Genomic DNA, 27,451 nt, shown 5'->3' with positions numbered 1-27,451 from the left:
TGCCACGGATGACGTCTCTGCCTGCTCGCGTCCATGCATGTCTCTGAGGGTTTGTGAGAGCTCCGAGAGCACACGGCGCACAGCAGCAAGTTCAGCACAAACGTCTTTGGACGTCGCATGCAGTTCCCCCCTCAGGCTCTCGGTGCTTTTCTCCATTTGTGCTCTCAGGCTCTCGGTGCTTCTCTCCATTTGTGCTCTCAGGCTCTCGGTGCTTCTCTCCATTTCTCCCCTGAGGCTCTCACTACTTTTCTCTATTTGTGCCCTGAGTGTCTCGGTGGATGTTTCCATGGCTGCCCTGGAACCCCCGCATTCATTTGCATGGTCCTTGAGTAGCGTGGACGCTTCCTGCTGTTGCTCGATCAGCAGGTCGAGGGACTGTTGCCTCTGCTGGGCCATGGACATTTGCGGTGGTGTGACAGGGGGGCTGCTCAACACATGTTGCCTTGGCACAGGACTTGTGGGGGTTGGCCAGTCGTCGTCTTCAGGGTGCCCCTGCGTGGTTTCGTCATGGTGTAGGGGATGGAACATGCAGGGGGATTGGGAAAGGTCATGGATGGTACCTACGTCGCCAGCACTGTTTTCCGTGTCGGAGCATGCTGGCATGACAGCTGTGTCACCTATGGTGCTGCTACCACCAGAGGCAGTGCCATCAGATACGTTCTTTGGGGGGACCTGTGGTGCTGGGGTTGTGGACTTGCTGGCTGCTGGGGTGCCTGTTGCAGTCCCCTCCAGTGTGCTGCCACTTGATTCCTGCTGCTGCCGTGTCTTGATCCTTGCACCTGAGGTGGAGGCTCTTGGGACGTTGGTCCTGGCCCTCTTTGCAGGCGTGCTGGTAGGGGTGTCCTGCAGCTCGTCGTTGGTATCGGACCCTGTGGTGGAGTAAAGAGGGGCGAGCGTTAGTTATGGGTCTGTCGGATTTGGAATGGCAACGTATCAAATGCATTGGGGTGGTACATGAGGCTGATATGGGACTGGGCCTTGGAGGTGGTCTCATTTTCGTGTGGATTGAGGATGCATTCATTTGGCTGCCTGCAGTTAGGGGGTGCATGCTGCACATGTAGGGGTTGTTTATGGCATCTTGATTAATTTGTTTATTCATTCTGACTTTTAGAGGGCGCTGTCAGGGCAAAGTATGTATTGCACTATGGGGTCACATGGTACTGCACATGTTCGTGGTTTGTGGATTTCGCATTGTTTCTCTTGGCAAACCTACCTGATTCTCCGGATGTCGGCACTCCTTTCTCCATCCCTCCGACTCCCTCTATGCTCTCCATTCCTATGGTGGAGGCGCAGATCTCCTCCCAGGGGGTCAACTTGATGGGCGACTCTGATCCCCCCCCGGTAGCTGTGGCGATGTTCCTGTTCGCAGAAAGTATGCTGCGTACGCGGATCCGCAGGTCGTCCCACCGCTTGCGACATTGCTGTGGCGTGCGGGGTGTTGTCCCCACCGCACTTACGCGCTGTGCCACAAGGGCCCATATGGCCTTCTTGTTGGCAAGGGCCGTCCTGGTCATTTGACTGGAGAAGACGACGGCGGCATTTTCCTGCAGGGTCTCGGTCAGCACGGTCAGTTCCTCTCGGGAGAAGTGGACCTGCCGCTTGCGATCACACGCTTTCTTGGCTACCTTTCCCATATTTATTTTTTTAACTGGGGTTGCTAACGGGTTGGGATGTGTGTCAGGGTCGGATTTTTAATGGTTGTGTTGGGATTCGGATTTTATAGTTGTGCGGCGTGCTGTTTCCCGTTCCGGCCACATGCTTTTACTTCCGTTTCCGTATATTTACGGTGCCCGTAATTTGCGGTGCCCGCTCATTACGGTGCCCGCTCATTACGGTGACCGCTAAGATGGGTGGCGGTATTGCACCTGGTGCAGCGTACGGCGGCGGTAAGGGCCGTTTTGGGGTCATTTCCGCCATCGCAGCCTTTCGGATTCCGCCATGGCGTAATGCTCGTGCCCGATGGGTCGTAATTAGCCGCACTTTGCTCCTTCGTGCAATGGCGGAAACGCTATTTACGCTGTTGCGGTCCGGTCAGTCAATTTCCGCAAGGGTCGTAATGAGGGCCCTAGACCATGAAAATGATTTCCTTCTCCTTGTCTTTCTGGAAAAGTTCCATAGATTGGTTCTTGGTGATTCTTCTCACAAGCCTCTTTGGTTCCCCCCCAATGTCTTTTAAACAACAATGTCAAGGCCTCATTTACTCTTCTCCTGGGTGTCAATATTTTACTGCGAAAATTACTTCCAGACAGTTCTTTATCCCTCTGGTGTCTCTCCTATATTTTAAGATTCCCACTGTGACAAGGGAGCTCACTCGCAAGGCACACTTGTACTTCGTGGCATTGTATCTTCACACCACTTTAAGTGCAATCACCCCCAATTAAGACTTGACTCTTGGGTCTCTGGGTATCACCGTTGTGATGAGGTATTTCACTCCTGAAGTATATAACTATTGGTTCTCTGAGTATCACTACTGTGACGAGGGAGGTTACTCCTGAGGAATACTTGACTCTTGGTTCTTTGGGTATCACTACTGTGACGAGTGAGATCGGTCCCAAGTACTTTGTGACTCTGGGTACTCTGGGCATCACTACTGTGATGAGGGAGAATACTCCAGAGTACTTTGTGACTCTTGGTTCTTTGGGTGTCACTAATGACAAGGGAGTTCACTCCCAAAGAATACTTGTCTCTCTGGGCTCTCTGGCCCCCACCCTGTTTTCCCGCTACTCCCGATACTTGCATCTTCACGGGGGAGCACTGTCAGTTCTTCCCGAGGTCTTGGGCCACATCAGACTTCCCACACGTTCAACGAGTATCTCGGCTTTCCTCTTCGTTTCTCGTTGTGACTCCACAGAGTCACTGCATCAGTGGTCTGTGCGTGTTGTTTGGACTGCCCGGTCCACCTCAATGAGGGACCGCCACTGGTAGACTCTTCAAGATTCTGCAGCGAGTCAGTTTGCAGCCGGCTCACAAAGCTCCTTTCCGCTTCTCCTTCTGAGACTGACTGTTTCACACCAATTTGGGCAGTGCAGGTTTGAACTTCCTGCGTCCTGCAGGATGCACGCCAGATTCCTTCACTGCTCAACCTGCTCCACTCTCTCATTAGTCCTTCTTTGATGCTTACTTTATTAAGCTGGGGCTGCCCAAGCGTAGCATAAACCTTGGCCGTCAATGTCTCTGAAGTGATCTATGTGCCTTCCTGTGGCCACCTCATCACTGTTCTTGGATGATTCCTCCCATTATTAATCTGAATGTTTCTTTTGTTCTTCTTTGTCTCAGCGCTATTAGGATTTACAGATGAGACAGCAGAAACTTCTCAATAACACACAGTATTATTCTCTAGAAATGAAAGGGAAGGAGTCAACAATGGTAAGGCTTCTGAGGGAAAGGGTTTAGGGAGGTCTTTCACCAGACAGTAGTCCACATCCCCATTAGGGGAGTCTTGCCCTATGAAGTCCTCTGGCTTTTTACCACCCCTGGGGGTTTATTGGGTAGCAGTCGCACTTCCCTAGCCTCATAGGGAGGGGCTCAGCTCTGGGGAGAACGGACGAGACCTGGAGAACCGTCACAGTATCAAATACAATGCCAATACGACTCCGCAAATATTATTTTTTCGAATGGATTCCTTCCTCCTACAAATACCTCATCTTAAAATCATCTGCAAGGTACAAGACTGGCTTTGGAAATGTTTTAAACCCACCTTGGGGTGCAGTGCTCTGGATGTTACAGCATGGGTGGTACATATTCGCCTGATAACCACAATTCTTTTTCTGCATACTGATTCCTTTTATAAGCTGTGCCATTTCTCCCATGAAAGCTCTGGTTTTAAGCCATTCAAGTTCTGTGCTAAGTGTACGTCATTGTCGAATCCACAACAAACAGTGTTTTCAAGGCCAGTAGAGAAACCAATCGGTCCTCCACTGGATGCCATTGTGCTTGATCCAGGGCACAGAGCCAGAGTCCCTTCCCCTTCTGCCATGCCGCTCCGCCATCCAGAATAGTAGCTTGGCACAGGCCTTTGCTGTATTCTCTCGGGAAGATCCTGACAGCCAGCATTCTACCCTGGCTTCTAGAGCTGAGTGCCTGACCAGGTTTGGTCAAATTTTCGCTGGGACGTGGGGCATGTTCCCCTTTGGCTTGCAGTCCATTGACAAGGGTGAGCTTGAATACGTCCCTAATGAGTACCTTGTGCAAGAGTAGGGTCTGACCCTGTGTTGGCCTCTAACCATCAGAATGGCCTTGATATCTCTACCAAGATTTTATGTTGTGTTATGTTATGTGGTTTTGTAAAACGCGCAGTCGCCCAAAGGCATCATGGCGCTAGAGAGAAGGGAGCCCAGGGATCAGGCAGAAAAAAAGCAGCAGGCGGACCAGAATCAAAACTGAAGAGTTTTCAGAGCCTTTCGAAAAAACAGGTGGTTAGGTAAAAGCTTCAGTGAAGGAGGGAGAGCATTCCAGAACTGGGCGGCAGCAACAGAAAAAGCCCAGCCCCACACCCTAATGACCCGAAAAGTTGGCACAGAGAGCATACCGGAGGCTACTGACTGCAATGGGTGATTGGGAACCTAGTGCACAAACTTAGTGCGCAAATATTCCGCTCCTTGATCATAGAGAGCGCGGTGCCCGATGCACAGTGACTTGAACTGAATGCGCTGGGCCACCGGGAGTCAGTGCAAAGAGTGCAGTACAGGGGTAATATGGGCCACATAAGGAGACCCAGTGGCCACCCGAGCCACCGTGTTTTGAAGGCGTTGCAACCGGCATACCAGCCCCCTTGGCTGGGCCAGATAGAGGGAGTTGCAATAATCTAACTTGCTCATGATCATGGCAGCTACCACAGGAGGACGAAGTGTGGCAGGGATCAGATGGAGGGTCTTTCCCAGTATTTTCAGCTGAAGATGACCCGTCTGGCAGACTGCCGATACCTGAGCTGCCATTAACAAGTTGTTAGTCACAAGGACCCCCAGATTTTTTACTTTAGTGGAGGGCACCGGGAGTGGGCCCAAACAGAAGGGACAAAAGGGGGAGATCCAGAGTGACGGGATGGGAGGAGATCCTACCACCATCACCTCCGTTTTGTCCCCATTCAGTTTATACCAGTTGTGGCCCATCCACTCACCCACGGCCGCCAGGCACTTATTCAAACACGCCAACGCCTCAGCTTGATCAAGGCCGAGACGGATCAGAAGCTGGGTATCATCAGCGAAGAAATAGCACCCGACGCAGAGGGAGCGGATGAGGCGCACCAACAGGAAGATATAAATACTGAACAGAATGGAGACAAAGCAGACCCCTGAGGGACACCACAGTGGTTTGGGACCTCTCCGACAGAAAATGAAACAAACCAAGCAAGTGCCTGACCTGAAACACCAATCTGGCTCAGACGGGAGAGCAGGATGGCTCAAGATCAAGAAGAATCAGGGCTCCGACACACCGACACTGCCGCTGTCAACCAGCATGACCATGTCGTCCTGGACTGCTTCATATGGTTGAAGATCTCAGTGTGCAATTGCCAAGGTCATTGAATTCTTGTGTATCTCTGACCCTTCAATGGCAAAGAGGAAACATGAGCTTACAGATATTTTGGTGAGTGTCTACTAAGGTAACCCACTTCATTTTAAACTCAACCATTTATCAGCCTGTTGTTTTGGTGGTCGATAAGCCTTCTTCATCTGCAGCCATTAACAAAGACTTGGCCAGAAAACACAACCCTGCAGCCGGTGTCTTCATTAATCAATCCTGTGCCTGAGAGTTTGGCTGTCGAAACGTCCACCACATGGGCCATGTTGGTGGCATTTTCAACCTTACCCGCTGACAGAGACATCGAAAAGTCTGATGATCACGGAGGAAGATAATTGCTTCTAGTAGTTTTGCACTGCACATGTGAATGTCTCCTGTACTTTTTCACAATACACCCACACCCTGTAGGACGTGGTTACTGGGGATGCGTCCAACCTGCCCCTTGAGATGCAGGTGCTTTCACTGACTTTGTTACTGATGGCAAAGATGCTGCCAAGCAAATTGTGTAGGGCAGTGTAGATACGGTGGATAGTGGATAGCGCAATCCATAGGCAGAGAGCCTCAAACAGAAGGTGTTCCTTGATGCATACTTCAGGGTTCACACCTGATGTCCGAGTTAAACATTTGAAAATGCCCTTTGAAGGAACCAATGTCTCTGGTGATGTTTGACTTCCAAGACCAGAGCAAAGTTACTAAGTGTAGCGATACAATAGGCCTCTGAGACCTTTACCAGGGGACAATCCTTTCAGTCCTTTGCCCACAAAGGCAGAAGTCAGCCTCTCTGCATCCTCCCCCCACCCCCACATGGCAGCCAGCACCAGATGCATTACATTCAGGCTGGTATGGAAAGAGAGTCACTTGGAGGTAAGGTTGCTGCCTCTTCCACACCCCAGGTCTCTAAACCTGTTTAATTTGGCCTTCTGCAGTCCTTCATGGTGAGGGTGAAGCCATCCCTGTTTCTGCTCTAGTAGATAAAGACCACCTTCAAAGCCTGGGCATTGCAGTACATTTCCCAGAGATACAGAGTCCCCTTCCTCCACTGACCTCAAGACAAACCCCACTCCCATGACTTGCCCTCCATAGACACCCTCATGTTGGAGGGAATTTCTCAGCTCCATTATACTGTACACACCCAAGACGCTTATTTGAGATTACTAGAAGAAAAAACTATTTTCCAAAATTTAAACGTTGATGTTTCCTGTGCAAAAAGGTGTTTAAGTCACCCTATTAATCTGGTGACAGCATGTATTAAAAGATGAAGTTGAGAAGAAAGGAGATTCAGCTTTAAATGGCTCAGAGTGTTTTAGGGCAAGCCTTCTTCAGGACTGAGATATTGAAATGCCTGCCATGTATTGTATGCATTAGCACATGGCATCTGGTCAGTGAATAATAATTTATTCCTTTTTAAATTAATGAGGTAATTGTGAACAGAATATGATCATCTACCATATGTGTACTGGTGGTACACTGAAATCGAATGTAAAAACTTTGAAGCGTGTATTTACCTGTTCAGGGATGTAATAACCAAACTTCTTGGAAGACAGAGGAAACCATTTTCAAAATGGCTTGTTTCTAAAACATAAATTAGTACACAGGGAACATGTAATATGAGTAAATGGCACAGTCCAGTGTTCACTGCACCACCTCCGGTGCTGGCGATGGCAACGTTGGCAGCTGCTATGGCATCTGGACAACTGCAGAAGGAAAAAATCCACAAGCCACAGCAGCCCGAACAACTGTGACATCATCCGGTGACTTGATGAACGGCCAATCTGGCTCCTGCAAGGCCTCTGCACTGTTAACATGGAAGTACAACGTTTGCATCCTGGGAAATGCGCGCTCAACTGCATGTAACATTTAGTGAGCCGCGTTTGTCTCCGTTTTCTGCTTTCCCCAATTTTTGCAACTTTGGGCCTCATTACGACCCAGGCGGTAAGTTACCGCCTGGGCCGTGACTTTACCACCATGGCGTAAACTACGTTTACGCCATGGTGGTTGGCGGACTTACCGCCCCATTCCGACCTTGGCGGGGCGGTAAGTCCCCAATCCCCATTTACCCTTCCCCATTCCCATTTTTGCCCCATAGGGCATAATGGGAGTGGGGAAGGCGTTAATTACGCCACCGTAAATTACGGTGGCGTAATTAACTCCATGGTCCCTTAGCGCCATGGATTTTAACACCCGCTAAAAGCAGGTGTTAAAAGCACCATGGCGCTAGGGGACCTCGTAATTGGCGGTAAGGGGTCGGCGCAGCTAACGCTGGCGTTAACCCCTTACCGCCAGGGTCGGAAATCGGAATTTGCACTTGGATTAATTACCTCCTCTACGGAACCCTCTAAATGGGCTGATCTCGAAGGTCACTTTCTGTTTTTTGCATGCTTTTACATTTATTGTAGGCATATATGCATGACACTTCTTGGCATATCCCCCCCAGATGGATAAGCAGGCTGAGAGGGCCAGCCAGACTATAGAACCATACCTGTGTTGTCTTTGTCTACACAATACCAAGAGTCTTGGGTGTCTGTTTTAGGAGTGGTTGAGTTTGCTTACACCAGTTTGTCCACTCCCCAGTGGGGGTTTCTCCATTTTATGCTGTGTACTGACTGCACCCTTGTGCACTACCCACCCTGTTACACCCACTGGTACTCCTGCAGTGGACTCTTGAATACGGTATATTCACAACACTGAAGGATGGGTAACCAAACACTTACATGCTTCACAGCAGAAGGCTAAGCGATTTATCAATGCCCATCTGAGGCTCGCCCCGATGTGCAGTCATAAAATCGAATAAATAATGTCGAATTACAAAAAATTCGAAAAAATAATGTCGAAAAAAAAAGTTGAATGTTTTATTTTTTTACTTATATCTTTTTTTTGGGTTCTGCATGTAAAAAAAGGTTAAAAAAAGGGGGTTGGGGGGAACCCCCCCCATTTCGAATAAAAAACGTAATAAAAAAGAAATGCGACTTTTTTTTTCAACATTATTTTTTCGATTTTTTTGACTTTCGACATTATTGTATTCGATTTTATGACTATAAACCGCCCGCCCCTGTATACATGGTTGTCTACTATACATCAAACACAGAAAAAGGGGAAACCCGGAACGCACCAGTATCAAACTATACACGCAGGTCTAACCCCTCCCCAGAATCATATTGTGTTCACAGAACATAAGCATTAGAGTTAGGAAAAAAGGTATCTATATTATGAACGAGACTTCAGGTGTAAATGTGTACAGAAAACCATACAAATAGCTAAGGTTCCTGCAAACATCTTTTGGGCTCCTTTTGAGCCTGCCATACATCTGGTGCTCAGAATCTGTACCAGGCGGGCTACTTGGACTATGGTCTCAGGCTTCCATGATGGAGTGTGTATCCACGTGGGTTTCCTGTTTATCTCCAGCCTCTCTAAGATAGGCCAAGGGAAACAAGGAAGGGGTGGGATACATAAAGTTAGCTTACCCACAAATAATGGCTCTATTCCTTCCTTTTCAGCCTAGGAGAATGTAGTGTAGCATACCTTCCTCTGCCTTTCCACCAGGCCCCTCCCCTCAAATGTGTATTTTCCTGTTTGTAGAGGTGCAATCCTGGGGAAAGTCTACAACCCTCGAGGGCATTCAGTCTTGTCATTGAGCACCCATGACAATCCATAGCAAGGTGGAAGACAAAGCCAGCATGTGGTTGAACATAATTCGAACAGGATAAATTATCCTGTGGTACTAATTTTATTTGTTGCGCAAGCAAAATTAAACAACCTATTTTGAAAATGTGACACACAACCAACCTTCTGGTGTGCATAATTTATTGGCAGATTGATCATACACGTAAGTTTACAATAATTAATCATTATTTACATTTGGGAACAAGTAAGATAACCGATGAGGGAAGTTATATGGGAGGGTGTAGCTTTTTGCCTCACAGCCAAGAATCTGAATTAGGTTAACAGAGCACCTATATCTTCAAATCATTTGCCACCGTTTCATTGTACCGCCCTGTGCATTTTTTAAACATGTTCCTATAAAAGTACTAAATCAACATACTAACTTTTATGCAGTGTTTTTAAAGGTTTTTTTTGCTAACTTCCCTTTTCTTTTTGTTCCTTCCCTGCACAGAAAGGCGACTGGGCCACAGAGAAGGTGATAAAAATTCCCCCAAAGAAGGTGGAAGGATGGGTCCTGCCAGAAATGCCAAGTGAGTTATTTGTCTCCTCTTTCAAATTGGTCCACCCAGAACTTTAAACACATGTTTCTTTCAAACATTATTTAAGGGTGGTACCAGAGGAATGCACTTTGAGAAGATGGCAACTCTCCTCCCTACATCTATCTCCCTGAATCATTTCTATTTGCCCCAAATTGATGAGTGTACCAAGACATTGGCATGGCACTGCATATAGAATGCAGCATTTTGAGGTGCTGGTCAACTTTAATTACAAAGGAGTATGGATAGGGATTGAGTGGGACATTACACTCTGTCCCCAGCCACAACAGCAACTGAATCCAAATGATCGAGCCATGATCACAACAGCCCCTTTTACTTAAACCATATTCAGAGTATTCAGAACAGTGGGAACAGATGGTGGGAAGAGGTGTGGGTGGTGATGGATGGGGACAAATCCTATGAAGTTTATATTCCCAATATTTAGGGGTAGCTCCATAAAGTAGGAATGAAAATGAATTTACCATGGGCATTAAGAGGAAGCTGGTGTAGTGCTTTTCATAGTTCATTGATATGATCCTCTTTACAAGTTCCATAAACCAGCCCAACAGCTTCATTTCTGGCCATCAGCACAAAGACTGATACAATAATTGAAAGCATGTGTTCAAGAGCAACTTGTCCGGTGTATGGCAGACATATGAAAAACGAGACTTATTGTGTGCATGTATTCTATTTTATTAAAATTATCTCGATGTGATGAATATACTTCAATTTGCTTTTGAAGCTTCCAATTTCATTAAAAAAATGCCTTTCAATTCAGTCCAATAATTCTTGAAATTGCAGTTATGAACACTTTAGATTTGTACTGCACAATATAGGATATGCAGACTTTCACACATGTTTCATGTTTCAATGGAAGCCTCTCTTCGACAGAGCATCTATGAGTAATGAAAACAATGTCTGATTTAGACTGATAATAGATGCAGTCCTGTTTCCAAAGCAATGCATCAGAACACACTAAGCTTTTAGGCAGCATAATGTCTGTACAATCTCCTGCCCAAAGCATGGACATCAAAAGAAACAGAGCATGCTCTCTCATCTGAAGAGCCAGGTATTGTACATGGTAAACATAATAGCGATTCTGCTTCTATTGTATTGTATTGGGCTATTTATATATCACTCTTTCCCCATTTGTATGGCCTCAATGCGATTTGTGGTTGGAACGCCCTTGGTGACCATAGTCCATGTGCTGGAGGTTCTAAGAGTTTTAGATTCAGAGAGATAAATGTGTGCGTTTTTGCCAGTTTTGGGACCTAGGTGGCTGGCTAGGCTCGACTAAGCAGCCCAAAAAGGTCAGGCACGTGGTTGGGCGCTGTTGGTGGTTTGCGATAGAGTGCTATTGTTGAAAGAGTCGATGTGTGGCCAGCTATACCAAATTTATTTTCGTTGGTAGTCACTGTATCCTAGTGGCAGAGGTCTTGAGGTACATCAGGTGTTTTAGTGTGGACCTCTATGTGCGCCGCTAGACCGGCTGGGCATAGCCATAGCTGCATTCTACTGTGCATGGATGTTTGGCTGTGACTACAGCCTGTGTCTACAGACGTGGTGTAAGGTATTCGTACCGTAGGCTTCCATATTGTTCGGCTGCAGTGATCTTTGTCCAGTGTGGTTGGCATGGTCTCATTATTCGTGGTCTCTCTGGTGCGAGGGTCTGAGTGATGAGGGCGAGTGAGTTTATTGCGGTGTCCCACAGAGAAAGCTGCTGGCTCCCATGGTGTATTTGTCAGGTAGGAATGTTGTTATTCGTGGGGCGATAGTTTGTCAGGGTGAGCTGATGCGAATGCTGTCATTGTTAGTGTTGTTGTAGTTGGGAGAGGAGTAGGTGTATTATGGTGTGCCTGAGTGAATGCTGCTGGTTTCCATGCAGTTTTTATCAGTTAGGAGTGTTGTTGTGCATTGAGCAACAGTTTGTCAAGGTGAGCCGATGCAAATGCTGCCGTTGTCCGTGCTGTAGTTGGAAGAAGAGTAGGATTTATTGTGGTGTGCCTCAGTGAATACTGCTGGTTTCCAAGCAGTATTTATTGGGTAGGAGTGTTGTTGTGCATGGGGCGAGAATTTGTCAAGGTGAGCCGCTGTGAGTGCTGGTGGCATCTGTGCTATAATTGGTGTATAGGAATTTCAGGTTCAGCAGTGTAGTTTAGTGTGGGAGAGGAGTTCAGGAGGATGTTGGGAAGAGCCAGGTTTTTAGGGCCTTTCTGAATTTCAAGTGATTTTCAGTATTGAGAATGTGTAGAGCTAAGGAGTTCCACATGATTGCCGCTTGGATGGAGAATGAGAATCTGCCCAGCCTGGAGGAGCTGTGAGGTGAGACCACTAGGCGATATGCTGTGCAGGATCTGAGGCTTCTTGAGGGCTGGTAGGGAAGGATTTTGTCTCTTAGGAATTCCAGTCCGGTGTTGTGGATGGCGCGGTTGGTGATGCTCAAGGCTGTAAAGGAAGTCCGTCGACCAATCGGGAGCCAATGGACTACTTGTAGTGTTGGTCTGATGTGTTCTCTGGCGGGTAGGTTAATGAGCAGGTGTGCTGCCGCATTTTGGATTCTTTGGAGATTCCTTAGTTGAGATGCCAGAGCTCCTAGGTAGAGGCAGTTTGCGTAATCTAGGCAGGACAGGATGATGGAGTTGAAGGCCGAAAAACGGTGGGGATAGGTGAGGTAAGGGAAGATACGCCTGAGAATCCGTAGATGGAAGAAGCAGGTTTTAGATACAGTAGTGCTTTGTTGGGCGAGGGATAAGTCTGTATCCAATGTGCATCCAAGGTTTCTTACCATGTTTGAAATTGCTGGTGCTTGTCCTAGGAATTGAGGCTATGGACTCGGTTGGGGAAGGAGGGCTATTTTCCCGCAAACTAGGATTTCAGTTTTCCCAGGGTTGAGGATGAGGTGGTTGGTCATCATCCGGTGGTCAATATCCAAGGGGCATGACGACAGGTCCGGACTGCCAGAGCCTTGAGATTTTGGGATTTTAAGGGTGATCTGGGTGTCATCCTCATAGTTGTAGCAGGTAAGATTGTATGAACGGATGATTGCGGACAGGGGTTTTAGGTAGAAGTTGAAGATTAGGGGAGATAGGGATGCTCCTTGCGGGACCCCTTTTCTGGTCGTGATGTGGAGGTGAATGATTTGTGATCGATTTGAAATAAAAGAGGAGATCCATGAGAGGACTGTGTTTCTGATTCCTAGTGTTTGTACCCTGTCTAGTAGGATAGTGTGATCGATAGTATCGAAAGCTGCAGAGAGATCCAGTAGGATAAGTACAGCACAGCCTTCTGCGTCGGCTGTTCTTTTTAGGTTGTCCCAGATTGAGACTAGGGAAGATTCTGTTCCCCTGAGTGGCCTGAAGTTTGATTGTGCAGGATCTAGGAGGTTGTTGGCTTCGGTGAAATGGCCAAGTTGTTTGTATGCTGCGCGGTCCATGAGTTTGGCGATGAAGCATGCATTAGAGATTGGCCGGTAGTTCTGGGAGAGGAGTGGGATGAGTGTCGGTTTTTTGATGTAAGAAGTTTTTAGGGCTTCCCGGAAAGATCCTGATGTGAGTGTGTGGTTGATGATGTTGCGTCCAACACTACCTGCACTGGTAGAGGCTAAGATTTTTTCTGAGGAGTGAGGGTGGGCAAAGGTCCTCAGGGGAGCCTGAAACATGGCTATCTGCTACGAGCAAGAAGAACTCTTGTTGTGTGATTGGAGAGAAATAATCGAGGATTTGTATCATGGGGTGTTTTGAAGGGCATCTGTGGGCGGGTGGGTGTCAGGGGCATTTGTTTTAATATAGAGATGATGGCGGAGTGTCTGTCATTAGTGACGTTGTGGAAGTGCAGTGATAAGGTGTCATATAGGGCTTGGGAGATTGGTGGGGGCTTGCTCGTGCATGCAGGGGATTTGAATTTGGATATGATTCTATGTAGTTCCTTGCTCGGGTTTCGAGAATTTAGGATTCTGTTCCCATAGAATGTTTTCTTGCTTTTTCTTATTTCCAGTCTGTATGTTCTGGTTGTTCTTGCTAGGGTGGTTTTGTTCTGGGCTGTAGGGTCGGCTATCCAGGTCCGTTCCAGACGATGCTGGAGAGTCTTTCGTGATTTGAGATTGATGGTGAACCACCTGTGTGTTGGTCCTGATCTCTGAGAGGTTTGTTTTGTTGAAATTAGGGGTGTTTGTAAGCCAAAGGATTTGATCGCTGGAGGTCCTTCCTGGAGGCAAAGTGTGTGGCAAATTGACTACAGTATGTTCCAAAACAAGAAGTGAGGGTCAACTGTGCTATTTTAAAAGTACATACAATAGTTGTTCATCTAACACTTTTACTTCAATGATGGCACGAAAATGTATATTCTGCAAATCCACACAAAACAAATATAGTATGGGCATAGACATTTGAGATGTATATGTAATACTTTTATTTAGTTGTTGCATGCCTTTTTAACTCCTTATGCAAACTTTTTCACTAGACTCAGAGCCTTCCTGTAATTCTTCTTTGTGATTCCCATGGATAAATGCCCTGAGTACGTTGCAACACTGCCACCCTGTTGGCATAGCATCCACTGCAACAACCACTTTAAAACACAAAAGAAAAGATAGTGTTCCTTCATTCCCAAGGATTTGACTGCACCTAACATTTCAATCCAGTATGTCTGTCTTTGTAAAAGAAATCACTTTTCATATCGCCACCTCTCCCATTCCCATTGGGGGTTTGACTACTTTACAAATCTTGAATTTAATTTGTGACATGTGTGAGGAGTCAGAAATGAAAGCCAAACACAAAGTTGTCATTTAGTTAAAGACATTTATTAAATAAAAATGGGTCAGGAAAATGCCCCTCTCTGGCCTTAGTCTAAAGAGGAACTTCCCTACATAGAAACCAAAAACTAAGGATCTATCTGTGTCAGGATGTAACTGAAAAGCTGTCCTTGTGTCCAAAACGTCCTATCCTGACCCTCACACTATAAACAAACAACAAAGGGGTGCAAGGAAATGTCTTTAACTTGATTTTGGCAAAAGTGTTCAAAACTAAAAGTATAAGAATGACTCCAATTAAAATGTTCTCCAAGGTAAATGCTCTTGATCCTGGGGGTGGTCCCCTTACACTTTAGGTAACAGTTCCTTTATGTCTTCACTGAACTCACAAAGTTCTTGTTTAAGCAATACGTTCTGTAACTGTCTTTCTGTAGAATTTCTTGTATTTTTGCAGATCACCTGTTATTCTCCCCTGCCAGGAATCTATATACAATTTCAGCTGCCTGGCGTACTCGCCTACCAGGACTCCTTATGCTTTTCACAGTTGTTTGTCTATACCACAATAGCATATACCGTGAGATGCTTGGTATATTTGTCGAAGGTAATATTTGCTCAAACTTTTCCCCCACTCCGGCATCTCATGCATCTGTACTTGATTGTGGTCTGCCATTGTGCTTTGCCTTGTCTGCATTCAAACATTCTTCTTATTGGGTGTCGAATTTATACTTTGCCTTGACTGCATTCAGACAGACTTCGGGTATTTTCTCCATCAGCAATTTCGCACCATGGAAACATTTGCTGGTACGCTTGTCGTAACGCCCCAGGGTCTCCAGCTGCTTTGGGCAGACTCACTGGTTCCTTCCAGCATCTCCGATTCTGCTTGTGCCTCTGCGGTGTGGTTCCTTCACCCACTTTCCACTTGTAGTGTGCAGATATTCTTCCAGCGTGGCTCCGCGGTCACGCGTTGGCTTTCCTTTTCGGCCCAGACTGGAGAACAATGTCTCCTCTTCAAGTGGGCCAACATCCAGGAGCTCCTGTGCGGCTCCCAGCATATTCACAGCCCTTCCTGCTCACATGCAGCCTTTCTTCACCTGTCCCGGTGGCCTTCTCCATTCCACCACACCTGTCCATGTGCCTCGTGTTTGTGAGACTCAGCATGGGGTTCAACATCATCTTCTGCACTGCTTGATCCAATAGTGTGGTTGTCATCTCTAAATGCCCTGCGCACTGAAGACTTGGAAAACAACTGGCCTTCATGTTGTACTTCGAGCGCCTGTCACTTTGCACCCAATCCCTCATCCTCCTCCTCGTCTCAGTACCTGGGTGGTTGTAGGAATTGGAGTCCATGGAAGCCATTGGAATTTTAATTATTAGATGTTTTTTCTCAGAGATTTCACATAAAGGCACATCAGACACAAAAGGTATTAAGTGTCAGTTGTGGGTGTTTGGGTCAAAAGTGGGGGCCTGACCAGAATGACAACAGGCCATTAAGAACTCTGGTATTAGATGGTGTGAGAAACCAGAAGGTGGCTCACCCACTAGTCCCCGGGGATCTGTCATCCAGGTGGCCAGGACACGGCTATAGCATTTGGATACAATTCCTTGGGGTGGACCAGTGCAGGAGGATCACCTGGGTGAGGGGTCTTCGAGGAATGAGAGTGGGACAGCAGATGGTGAGACGTGGTATCCCCGTCCCTGTAACACCTTTACCCCATCCTACCAAGTTGGATATTTAGGAAATCTACCTTCCCCCACCACTTTTTACAACACAAACACTTTATCACGGACAGCCCGCTATGAGAGAAAACAGACTAACACCCGAGCAGTATACCTGACGTTTCCCAATACAATGGTCAAGCGAGATCAGGCAATTACTGACCTGACTTCCATTAAGCTTCCCCACACGGATGAAAGGCGGAGCACAAAAGCATACTCTGATCAAGGCAAAGCACACAAGGAAACAGCATTTTCGAGACGCAGCTGAACGAGAGAGGAAAGATGGCAAAACAGAAGGGGATCACAAGGAGGAATGTTCCCTTGACCTTTTCGACAAGGAACCATCATTTTCCTGAGCCCTTGAGAATAGAAAGCATAAGGCCTGGAAACCAAGCTGAAGAATCCTGCATTGTGTGTCGGAGATACCCGGGGCCCTCCTGCGTCAATAATCATGGCGGGGAGAATCACCCGCCGCCGTGGTACTGTCCTTGCCTTCAAGAACAAAGCAGCATCAGTGAAATCAACACAGTCGGTGAGTTTGGGAGACCGATACAAGACTGGTCTATGTTGAAGCCAAGGATGCAAGCAGCTACATTCTATGGTGAGCGCTGGAACGAACATTGTTAAAACACATGTGATAAGAAGAGTAAAGTTGAATTGCTAATGAGTGGCTGAACATTAAAACCAAGATAAAACACCTTTGACAGAGTGGTCTGGCACTGCGTGGGTGCTCAATCAAAGGTCTCTGTAAGGTATGGCAAAAGCGAAAGTAAGAAAAGGTCATATCAAGAGAGAACGAGTAATTATGAATCAAAGTGGTCCTGTGATGGGTAAAGCAAAATCCCACGCACAGTTGAAAGTCTTCGATTTTGATGAAGTAGACTCATTTGGTCAGAGCCCGGCAAAGGCAGACTAATTGAAGGTTTTGTGTTAAACTGGGTCTGAGCCCGGCAGAGGGGCACCCAAGGTGAACAGTAAACCACCCGAGAAGTTGGATATTTAGTCCAAGCCTGGCGGAGGTAGACCAATTGAAGATGTTATGTCAGAGTGGGTCTGAGCCCACCTGAGGGGGGCCTGGGGTGAGCAGTAAATCACTTGAGAAGTTGCATACATGAAATCCTAAGAAGAAAGGAACTTTAATGTTTTTTGTGTTGTAGCAGGCCTTCTGAAATAAGAGACTTTGAATGATAAAGAGACTTTGGCACAGAAGGCCTGATGCGCAAGTTCTGAACTGCATCCTCATGCTAGAGAAGCCAGAGAGTGTGCTAAGCTTGAGTGTGCCACCTTGTCCCATGCTGAAAACATGGGGCAGGGAAGCCAACGGCTTCACTATCCTGACTTATCATTTCTTGAACACTTTTCTTTTATATAACATTGTTTCCCACACTATTTGTATTTAGAAGTAAGGTTTGGCAATAGGTTTATTAGTATAGGCCCCTTTTAGTTTGACAGACTCGACTAGGACTGCGTTATTATTTGATGGTCGTAGCTTGCTCCCATCTTTAGATTTAGGTTTAGATAGATGTTTTTCAAACCCAATTAAAATCCAATAAACATCCCTGAACTGTGATCACTTTTGTCTGTCCTACTGTTTGATAGCATGCTTTCCTTACAATGGTCTTCCTCATGGGAAAGGGGGGAAGACTGCGTCTTGTCCAATGAAGTAAAACATCTCCCCGGTAGTTGTCTCCTCCCATGTGATCCTCCGTCATATAACTGCCCCTAGGGCCACGATCAGGTAGCGGCTGTGCCGTCCCCTGGCCACATGGGAGTAGATCACCGCCGGGAAATCTGTGATGACTCAATTGGATTCATCATACATGGTATGGTTCATTTCTCTGATATCTCGCAGTACAATACATTTATCAATATGAGCTTTGATTCTGTGGTTCTAGAAATCATCATAGATTTGGAATCCATTAAATTCATAGAATTCAAATCTACCAATAACCTGCATTCTTTGGTATACAACCCCTCCTGTATTGGAAGAAAGGTCCTGTACTTGTGGCTTTATAGGTGGCAGATGTGTGGCAAGACCTAGCACCAAGCTCTGCCATTTTATTCAGATGCATGAGTTTCATGGTAACTGTATCACAGAAACTTGGAGAAATAATTGTTGCACTCAGTTATTCACAACGTGGTTCCTCCTAACCATACAATTGTTACTGTAAACCAAGCTATTGGTCAGAGTGGTGGGTTGGCAAGGATATTTAAATTTAAAGATCCAGTGACAACAAAAGTGGTGCTCCAAAATCCATTGGGCTGTTGTGAAGCTATGCTGCCGGCCTTTGGCCCCACATCTTTACTAATATATTCTGATGTACCAACCTACTGGTGAAGATGCTGAATTCTCAAAGCCATTAGCTGGTTTTGGACCTCATTAGTGATGGATAAATAAAATCTCATTATCGTAGATGACTACAATATTTGGGTTGATGATGCATAGGATAACATGACTAAACAACTTGATATTGAGCAGGGCATCTTTCAACTTTCCCCTTTAGTAAAGGGCCCACACCTTAGAGCCCATCTTCAGCATCCAAGGAAAACTGAGAATTGAGATAGATCCTTCTCCCTCTTAAATGGATGGATCCTTTTAATGCTCCTTCCTTCAGGTTAGACTAGATTTTAAATCAAGATGTCTGCCACTTGCCAAGGAGCAAATTTAAAGGCAGCAACTGCTCAGGGTCACCTGCAGCTATTAGCCTTTCCAGAATCCACAAGGATCTGGCTAACTAAGATTTCTTTCATGTTACTATAAATTATTCTATCCAATACTATAGTGTTAGTAGAGCAATAAGACCTACCATCCCTTGGTGGTGCTATAAAATAATATGTGTTTTCATAATTATGCACATACATTTGATGGGGTTTCAGGGTTATATAAGATGACAATACTAAATATTCAGGTGATGAATCTCAAAATAGTTGTGTGAGGTTCTAAGTGGGTTTTGTTTATCCATAGTTCATAGATCTTGTTAACCTGCTGAAAAGACTCAAAGCCACTACACCACATATTTCAACTAAAACTCAGACCAGAACACTGTATGCCCCAATCAATGACATTCACAACTGGATAAACACTACCCTGGACACCACTGCCCCAAGAAACATTGAAAAACTTGCAAAAGAGAAAAGCCTCCAATGGTTTACCCCAAAGCTGAAATGTATCAAAAAAGAAAAGCATAAACTCAAGAAAACGTGGAAGAGAAGTAACCTAACAAGTGAAAAGCTATCCTCCCGCGATGAATCGTGGCAATAAATGGCAGAAATAATCAAAGCAAAAAAAGTCCACTACCTACATCGTATCAACTCTGTGCCATGGTTCTGTGTGACTTGGTCGACCTGTTTCTTTTACAGTAAATTAGTTCGACCTCTGTTTGTTAGTTTAACTTTTTTTTTAATGGTGGTGTCCACCATTAGCCACTTGGCACATTTAATGTTGAACTAACAAAGATCAAACTAACTTACAATGAAAAAATGGAGGTCAACAAAACCACCAATTACCCTGCACAGCACAGCCAGAAGGATATCTTTAATATCACCCATGAATACAAAAACTCAACGCCCTGTAACACAATCCCTATATCCATGAAAGATCTCTACAATGCAATTGTTGCATCATACTTAATTAAAAAAAAAGTAAAGACCACTTCGATAGAACCGGTGACTAACTACCTGAATCAAGGTACTTGAGAGAATCTAAAAGTCCGGTTGGGGTCGTGAACCTAAACATCGAATACCCTGTAGTGTAGATCACTTTCGGTCTCAAGTACCCGGTCAATACCACAAGGAGGTAATACTTGAGGGACTTGAAGAAGATCCACTACTACTAAAATCCTTATTGTCGAAGGCGGACCACATAGACTTTTTTCATTTGTTTGCTTTGGATCTTTGTTTGCTACACAAGAATACTTTGAGCCTTATTTTACTTTGGAACTTTTTCTTTCGTCACATGGAGCACCGTTTGGCTCTACGAGGACTCCGCTGGGAGGAGGAGACATTCTCCCAGTTATCAGAACTTTGTTTCAGGACTTTTTCTTTATCCCAATAAACTGTCCATTTTGCTAAGGGGGGAGGGAATCATCCCGCTTGGAGCACAGGGGATCTTATATTTATGATAGGTTTTGCTATAGCATATGGGGTAGTAGGGTTTTGACCAGGGCTGTTTATTTTAAAAATTCGACTCTCCTGACTGCTGCAGTTTGTATTTTTGTTAGGTAGGGAAACCAGTATACAATAGGGATAGATAGGCATTTTCTTTTTGAATAACAATAAACATGCATTCTCTTGGTCCGTCTCCTGCTTCCTCAATGGCACACATGGTGTCAGGAGTAGAATCCTGAACAATTGATACATCTTGGGAGACCCTTTGTTATACCAAGCTTACGACAAGAGCCTAAGATCCCATGGTCGCGACTCCCCAATCAAACGGATTTGACTTGTGTAGCAGTCAAGACGTGATAGAAAAGGGGAGAGATAATTTATCCATACTGGGTTGATATTGGCACCACCCAATGGCACACACATAAGCTGGTCTCCAAATCTGATTTTGCATGGAGGCACAGAATAGCGGGAGTTATTGATCCGGACTTCAGTGGAGACATAAAAATCCCTATATGCAATCATGGAAGAAACAGATACCACGTCTGAGTGGGAGACAAGATTGCTCAAGGAATTTTGAAAAATGACCTTTATTCCAAAACCGGTAGAAACAATGGAGCAAGACATAACAGAAAGTGACAGAAAAGGTTTCAGGGAGGCTGACCAACCCATTCCTCCTAAACCTACCCAAAAGACCCGAAAAAAGTATATGACCGTTTGAACCAAAACATCTGGTAACAAGGACGATTTGGTCAAAGTGATTATTGTTTTAGCGTTTGCACAGCAGATTGATCCCATATTGACTGAAGCCTTCCAACAAGTAATTTCTGAAGAAGTAGGCCGAGAGAGAGGGGAGGTCCCTTCTTCATACAGAAAGGTCTCCTCTACCGGGAAGATGTTACACAGGAGGGCATAGTAAAAACACAGTTGGTAGTTCCAAAGAGTCACTGAAGAATTGTGTTAGGGATGACACACGCCCGCATGACAGCGGGGCACTTGGGTATGACGAAAAAACAAAAGCAAATTTGACCCAGGTTCTATTGGGCTGGCATTCATGCCGATAACAAAATTGTTGTGACCACGTGTGAGTTGTGCCAAAAGGAACAGCTCCTCTGGTAACAGCTGTCATGACCACTGTGAGGGGCACAAGTTGTGCCACAAGCAGGCTCCCACCAGAACCCTGACAGCCTTAAAACCACTGTAAAAGGGCTCCTGGAGGCAGTCCTGGCACCTTTGGCACCAGGCTCATATGTAGGAAGGATGGGCTGTTCAAACTAGGTTCCATTTATGTACATGGGCCTTTAAATCCAACATGGAAGCTTCCACACAGTCTAGTTCTAAGAACCAAGCCATGCGGTCTAGTGTTTTGGGTGTGGCAGGCCTGGAACTACTTTTCCTGGTACTACTTTACCTGGGCTATATAAACCACACCCTGACTGCAGAACACGCTTCGTGTTATCCTGCAACCAGCAGTGTGACGCTCACCATCTCCAGCTCCTGGTCTTCAGCATCTTCCTGTAATCCTACAAGAACAAGATTATTCTGTTTTACCTGAGAAAACACCATTCAGCACAGAGCATCTTAACTGAACTGCAATCCGTGGAAACCGAGAGAAGAAGAAACATCACTCACCTGTGAGTAATAGCTTAAGGACTTCCGGCGAACCGCTACCACAGCTGCTGTTTGAACATTACAACCTGCAATAATGAGAAAGAGAAAAAAAGTATTAGAATGTGCGCTTCCAAAACATCGAATTCCAACAGTCTTAGCTGAATTCCATCGCGCTACGCCACGCTTTCATCTGGAGCAACATCTGCAAAGCAAAAGAGACATATTCAGGTTCGCTTTCAATATTAAACAACCGCACAGTGCTGTACTTACCTTAACGGATTCCGGGGGCCTGTTTTTCATTGCGCTCTCATCCACTCGCATCAGCACAGCGGCCTGTGAGGAGAAGAAGAAAACACAGGTTAGCTTTAAAAGACAATAAAGGCGCTACGCTTTGTGCTTTCTCTTACCTGGAAACGTGCCTCTCCATCCGGCACGCCAGCATCAAGACCTTCGCACCTGAAAAAGAAGGAGATAAAGACATTAACAAATTCCTACCATAAACAGAACAAAGACTTACAATTAACAAATCTACCTGCCTACCAGCAAATTCCGGCCTGGGCCCAAGGAAGGCGTACTGCACCAGTGAAGCAACTCGGGCAGCTCGCCAACAAATGGCAAGCGCCCCTGCACGAGAAACGCAGGACGGATAGCTCACCCTACAAATAACTAAGATACATTATTCAGCACTGGGCAACTACGCATCCAGGGTTTCAGATCTCAGAGCCTTCCAGACACCCCTGGAGATATCAGGTGAGCGTAACAGAACACAAAGCCTTTAAACCTTATCCACCTGGGTGTCATGGAGACATCTGAAACTGATCAGTTAGCCCAGCTTTTGGGACAATTACGCGCCGAGTGTTACGCTCACCTGACTCCCACGGAGGCGCAGGTCTGGTTTGGAGTGTTGTTGCTTCTTCTATGGTGAAGCGCAGGACCCGGAAGATGGACTGGACCGGACCTTCGAATCTGGCTTGTCTGGCTCGCAGGAATATCTTTCTTAGGGTTTGAAAGGTTGAGCTCTCCATCCTGCTTCTCATGCAGGGGCGCGTTGTATCCAGTTACTTCACTGGGATTTTGATTGTAGAGGGTTCAAGTTTTGTTTTCCCGGTACAGTACCGTAAGGATTCTGTTAATGAGTATGATTCCGCAATAATAATTGTTCGTTGTCTCTTTTTCAGGTGCGGAAACTATTCCGAGAAGAGCTGTGGAACCGAAGAATGAGACTCTGGTGAGCTTGATGAGAGTTCTCTGTGTCCTTGTATCAATGCGCTCACTAACGCTGATGTCTTTTTTCCCCATAGGGGCCGGGGTCCAGAAATGCCTGGATGCGGCACCGACCCGAAACGAAGCTCAATCCAGAATTAATCAGGTAAGTCTTTAATGGGCGTTTGGGTAATGTCTTTTCATGCGCCCACTAACGCTGATGTCTCTTTTTCCCCTTAGGGGCCGGGGTCCGGAAATGCCAGGATGCGGCACCGACCCGAAATGAAGTTGGAATAACCCAACAGGTAAGCTTTGTAATGGAAATTAAGGTTTCCTTGTTTTCTTTCCCCTCTCACCTTTATTCTTGTCTTTTTCTCCCTAGGCGCGGTGATGTGGCTGCGAGTCCAGATGTCGCCGTAGAACGTGGTGGTACCTTGTACAGGTGAGTGAGATGCGGCGCTGCAGCGATCGATGCGATGTGCTTTTAAATGGATGTCTTCCTTTTCAGGACCGTCGGCGAGATGTCTCCGGAATGCGGATTTAGCAGGTAAGAACTCTTCTTTACCCGTTTCTCTTCTCTTCTCTCTTTGCAGGTGTTCCAGGATGCTGGCAGGAGTGGCAGAAGACAGAATGCAGGAGCAAACACGGTGAGCGTCCAGCTGCTAGATGCAGAACAACTTGAAGCGTGAGTTGCTGCTTGGGCGTGGCTTAAATAGCCTTCAAAGTAGTTCCAGGTATGTATCCTTCCTCTCAGGTATGTATTCCTCCCCTGACCACACCCGTGTGGTTAAGTAGTTCCAAAGATAAAGTAGTCCCATTCAGGCCTCAGAAGGCCTGGATGTTGCAGCATGGTCTGCATCAGGTAAGTTAACACCAAGCACCTTTAACACAAAGTCCCCTTTTATGAGCCTGGCGCCTATCACGCCAGGACTGTGGCCCAATATGAGCCTGGTGCCAAAGGCGCCAGGACTGAGTCCAAAGAGCCCCTACTTGAGGCTGTTGTGACTTCCCTTGAAGACATGATGTCTGCCTCTGGGGTAGCTGGGTCTTCTCTGGCACCTTGGAGGTAGGCATCATGACAGTACCCCCTCCCAAGGTCGTCCTTTCCGGGGGTTTCGGCTTGCTTGGGAATTTTCGGTGGAATCTTTGCACTAATCGCGGGGCGTGTACATGGTCACTTGGTTCCCAAGATCTTTCCTGAGGTCCGTACCCCTTCCAATCAACTAGATAGAAGAGTTTTGATTTTAACATTTTGGAATCCAATATGTCCTTAACTTCAAATTCTAATTCCCCATCGATTTGAATTGGTTCAGGTGGTTTGCTTAGTCTGGTTCCAGGCTGCACCGGTTTTAACAGTGATGCATGAAAAACGGGATGAATTCGCATGTTGGCTGGTAGATCGAGTTTAAAGGCCACCGGGTTAATTATAGCTTTGATGGGATAGGGTCCAATGTATCTAGGATTAAAAGTCTGTGGTCCTTTGAGAGGCAAATGCTTGGTTGCCAACCATACCTGGTCTCCAATCTGGTACGAAGGTGCTTCACTCCGATGTAGATCAGCATTTTCTTTGTATTTTTTCTTGGCTTGTTGCAAATGAGTTGTAGCTTCCTTGAAGGCTCGGGTTATAGTAGAATGCAAATGATCAACTGCAGGCATTTCCAGGTTTTGAGGAGGGTCTAGGTCTGAGGTTCTAGGATGATGACCATACAAGGTGTAAAAAGGGGTTTGTCCTGTTCCAGAATGTACAGAATTGTTATATGCTTACTCTGCGATCCATAGAATATCTTTCCAGCTGTTTTCAGATTGATGCAACATGTACCGAAGATATTGTTCAAGGGTTTGGTTAGTCCTCTCGGTTTGACCATCGGTCTGGGGGTGGTGACTAGTGGATAAGCGTATATCAATTTGTGCCAGTTGGCAACATTTCCTCCAAAAATGGGAAATAAATTGGCTTCCTCGGTCTGAGATTAATATGGATGGAAAACCATGCATACGAACTATGTTTTCCAGAAATTCCTTGGCCAAGATGGAGGCTGAAGGTACCCCTTTTAAAGGGATAAAGTGGGCCATCTTGGAGAACAGATCCACGATTACCAAGATAGTGTTATATCCATAGCAAGGAGGCAGGTCGGTAATAAAGTCCATTGACAAGGTGTGCCAAGGGGCCGGTGGACTATCCAAGGGTTGTAGGAGACCGGCTGGTCTCTTCTTTTGACCTTTATTTTGGGCGCAAACTCAGCAAGACATCACAAAAGATTTTATGTCTTTTCTCCAGGATGGCCACCAGAATTGTCGTTTGATCTTTTCCTCAGTTTTTGCGATACCAGGATGTCCTTCCATTAATGTATCATGATAGCGAGCAATGACCAATTCTTGCAGTTCTTTGTTGGGCAGAAATAACCGCCCCTGGAAGTACGGTAAATCGTTATTAACGGAAAAGTGTGACCCCTTTTGAGTCCATTCTTGCAAGGCTGTGGAATTTAAAAGTTGTTTAACTCGAGTTTGAACGTCCTCTATAGTTTGTAAAGAGGTCAAGCCTACAATTCTTTGTTCGGGTATAATTGGTACTGGTTCTAAGTTTGAATTTGTTTCATCCATTCCAATCCGGGATAAAGCGTCCGCTTTGCCATTCTTGCAACCAGGGCGTTAGGTGATTATGAAATCAAATTCTGCAAAGAATAAAGCCCATCGGAGTTGGCGGGATGATTGGGCTTTGGCCGTTTTTAGATATTGCAAATTCCTGTGATCTGTAATCACCGTAATGGTGTGTCTTGCGCCGAGGAGGTAATGACGCCAAGCCTTGAAGGCAGACTTAATAGCTAGTAATTCTTTGTCGGTGTTTGCGTAATTGATTTCAGGAGCCGTGAATTTCCTGGACCAAAAGGCTACAGGGTGCATCTGGTTAGTTTCTGGATCCCTTTGAGACAAGACAGCACCCATGGCCAAACTGGAAGCGTCGGTTTCAACAATGTAAGGGAGATCTGGGCGCGGATGCTTCAATACAGGGGCGGAGGTGAATTTGGTCTTTAGGTCTTGAAAGGCCTGTTCTGCCTCAGGAGTCCATTCGAAATTCCGGGATGAATCTTCGATAGAAATTGGCAAAGCCAAGCATACTCTGAACCCCCTTAACAGAGTTAGGAGATGGCCATTTGAGGATGGCGTCCACCTTTCGCGAGTCCATTCGGACTCCTTTAGGTGTCAGGATGAATCCGAGAAACTCGACCTCTGTGGTATGAAAAACGCATTTTTCGAGTTTCGCAAACAGGTTGTGCTGGCGCAATTTCTCAAGAACTGCCCTGACATGTTTTCTGTGTTCGGATTCCGAGGAGGAGTATACCAGGATGTCATTGATATATACGATGACACAAACATCGATAAGTTCCCGAAGAACATCATTCATAAAGTATTGAAAGGCGGCAGGTGCGTTGCATAATCCGAAGGGCATCACCTGATATTCAAAGAGCCCATATTTGGTGCGGAATGCAGTCTTCCATTCGTCGCCTTCTTTTATACGTACCAGGTGATAAGCTCCTCGGAGATCTAACTTGGTGTATATACAAGCATCTTTTACCTGGTCAAGAAGTTCAGGGATCAGAGGCAGAGGATAACGATTCTTAATCGTTATTTGATTTAGGGCGCGGTAGTCAATACATGTTCTAAGGTCGCCTTCTTTTTTCGGCACGAAGAACAGAGCTGAGGAAACAGGAGACTTTGACGGGCGAATAAAACCGTTGGCAAGATACTGATCTAAATACTGACGCAAATGAACGTTCTCAGGTTCAGTAAGAGCATAAATCCTACTACAGGGCGGTTGAGCATTGGGTACCAGGTCGATTTGACAATCGTACGACCGGTGGGGAGGTAAAGTGTTCGCCTTTTCTTTTTGAAAAACGTCTTGGAACTCTTGATAATCAACCGGTAGTTGTATCGTGGTGGAAGTTACTGTGGCCAGACCCATATCTGGATTTCTTGGATAACAAGTCAGTTCACAATCAGGAAAGGTTATTCTCTTTGCTCGCCACTCAATTCGAGGATTATGTGTTTCTAACCAAGGGATTCCTAGAATTACTTGAAATTGTGGGGCCTTGATTACATCGAACACAATTGCTTCCCGATGTCCATCCTGTCCCACTAGTGTCATTTCTGCAGTGGAATGTGTTACCGGCCCTGAGGCTATTTCGGTTCCATCTACTGTAGTAATGACATCCTTGTTAACTTTCGGACGGAGAGGAAGATTAATCCTGGAGGCCAATTCACGATCTACGTAGTTTCCAATAGCTCCACTGTCGATGTATGCTTTTATAGCATGCAATCGCTGAGGCTGTTTCGGGTCCACGAGCACCATTGGCATGACAAAATG

General features: G+C 46.0%; 1 protein-coding gene across 1 annotated transcript in view; it reads left to right on the top strand.

The window, feature by feature from the left end:
• LOC138508995 (methanethiol oxidase-like) overlaps positions 1-27,451 on the top strand; it is a 359,358-nt gene that overhangs the window by 89,051 nt on the left and 242,856 nt on the right. The window contains exon 5 of the mRNA XM_069625449.1: positions 9,629-9,707. Within this exon, the coding sequence (XP_069481550.1) occupies positions 9,629-9,707 (79 nt within the window). The remainder of the gene's footprint in view (positions 1-9,628; positions 9,708-27,451) is intronic.

This window comes from Ambystoma mexicanum, chromosome 1p (assembly GCF_040938575.1).
Source record: "Ambystoma mexicanum isolate Mex_15411 chromosome 1p, UKY_AmexF1_1, whole genome shotgun sequence".
Taxonomy (NCBI): Eukaryota; Metazoa; Chordata; class Amphibia; order Caudata; family Ambystomatidae; genus Ambystoma; species Ambystoma mexicanum.
The sequence above is the reverse complement of the archived record's forward strand: the minus strand, read 5'-3'. Positions and strand labels throughout refer to the sequence as shown.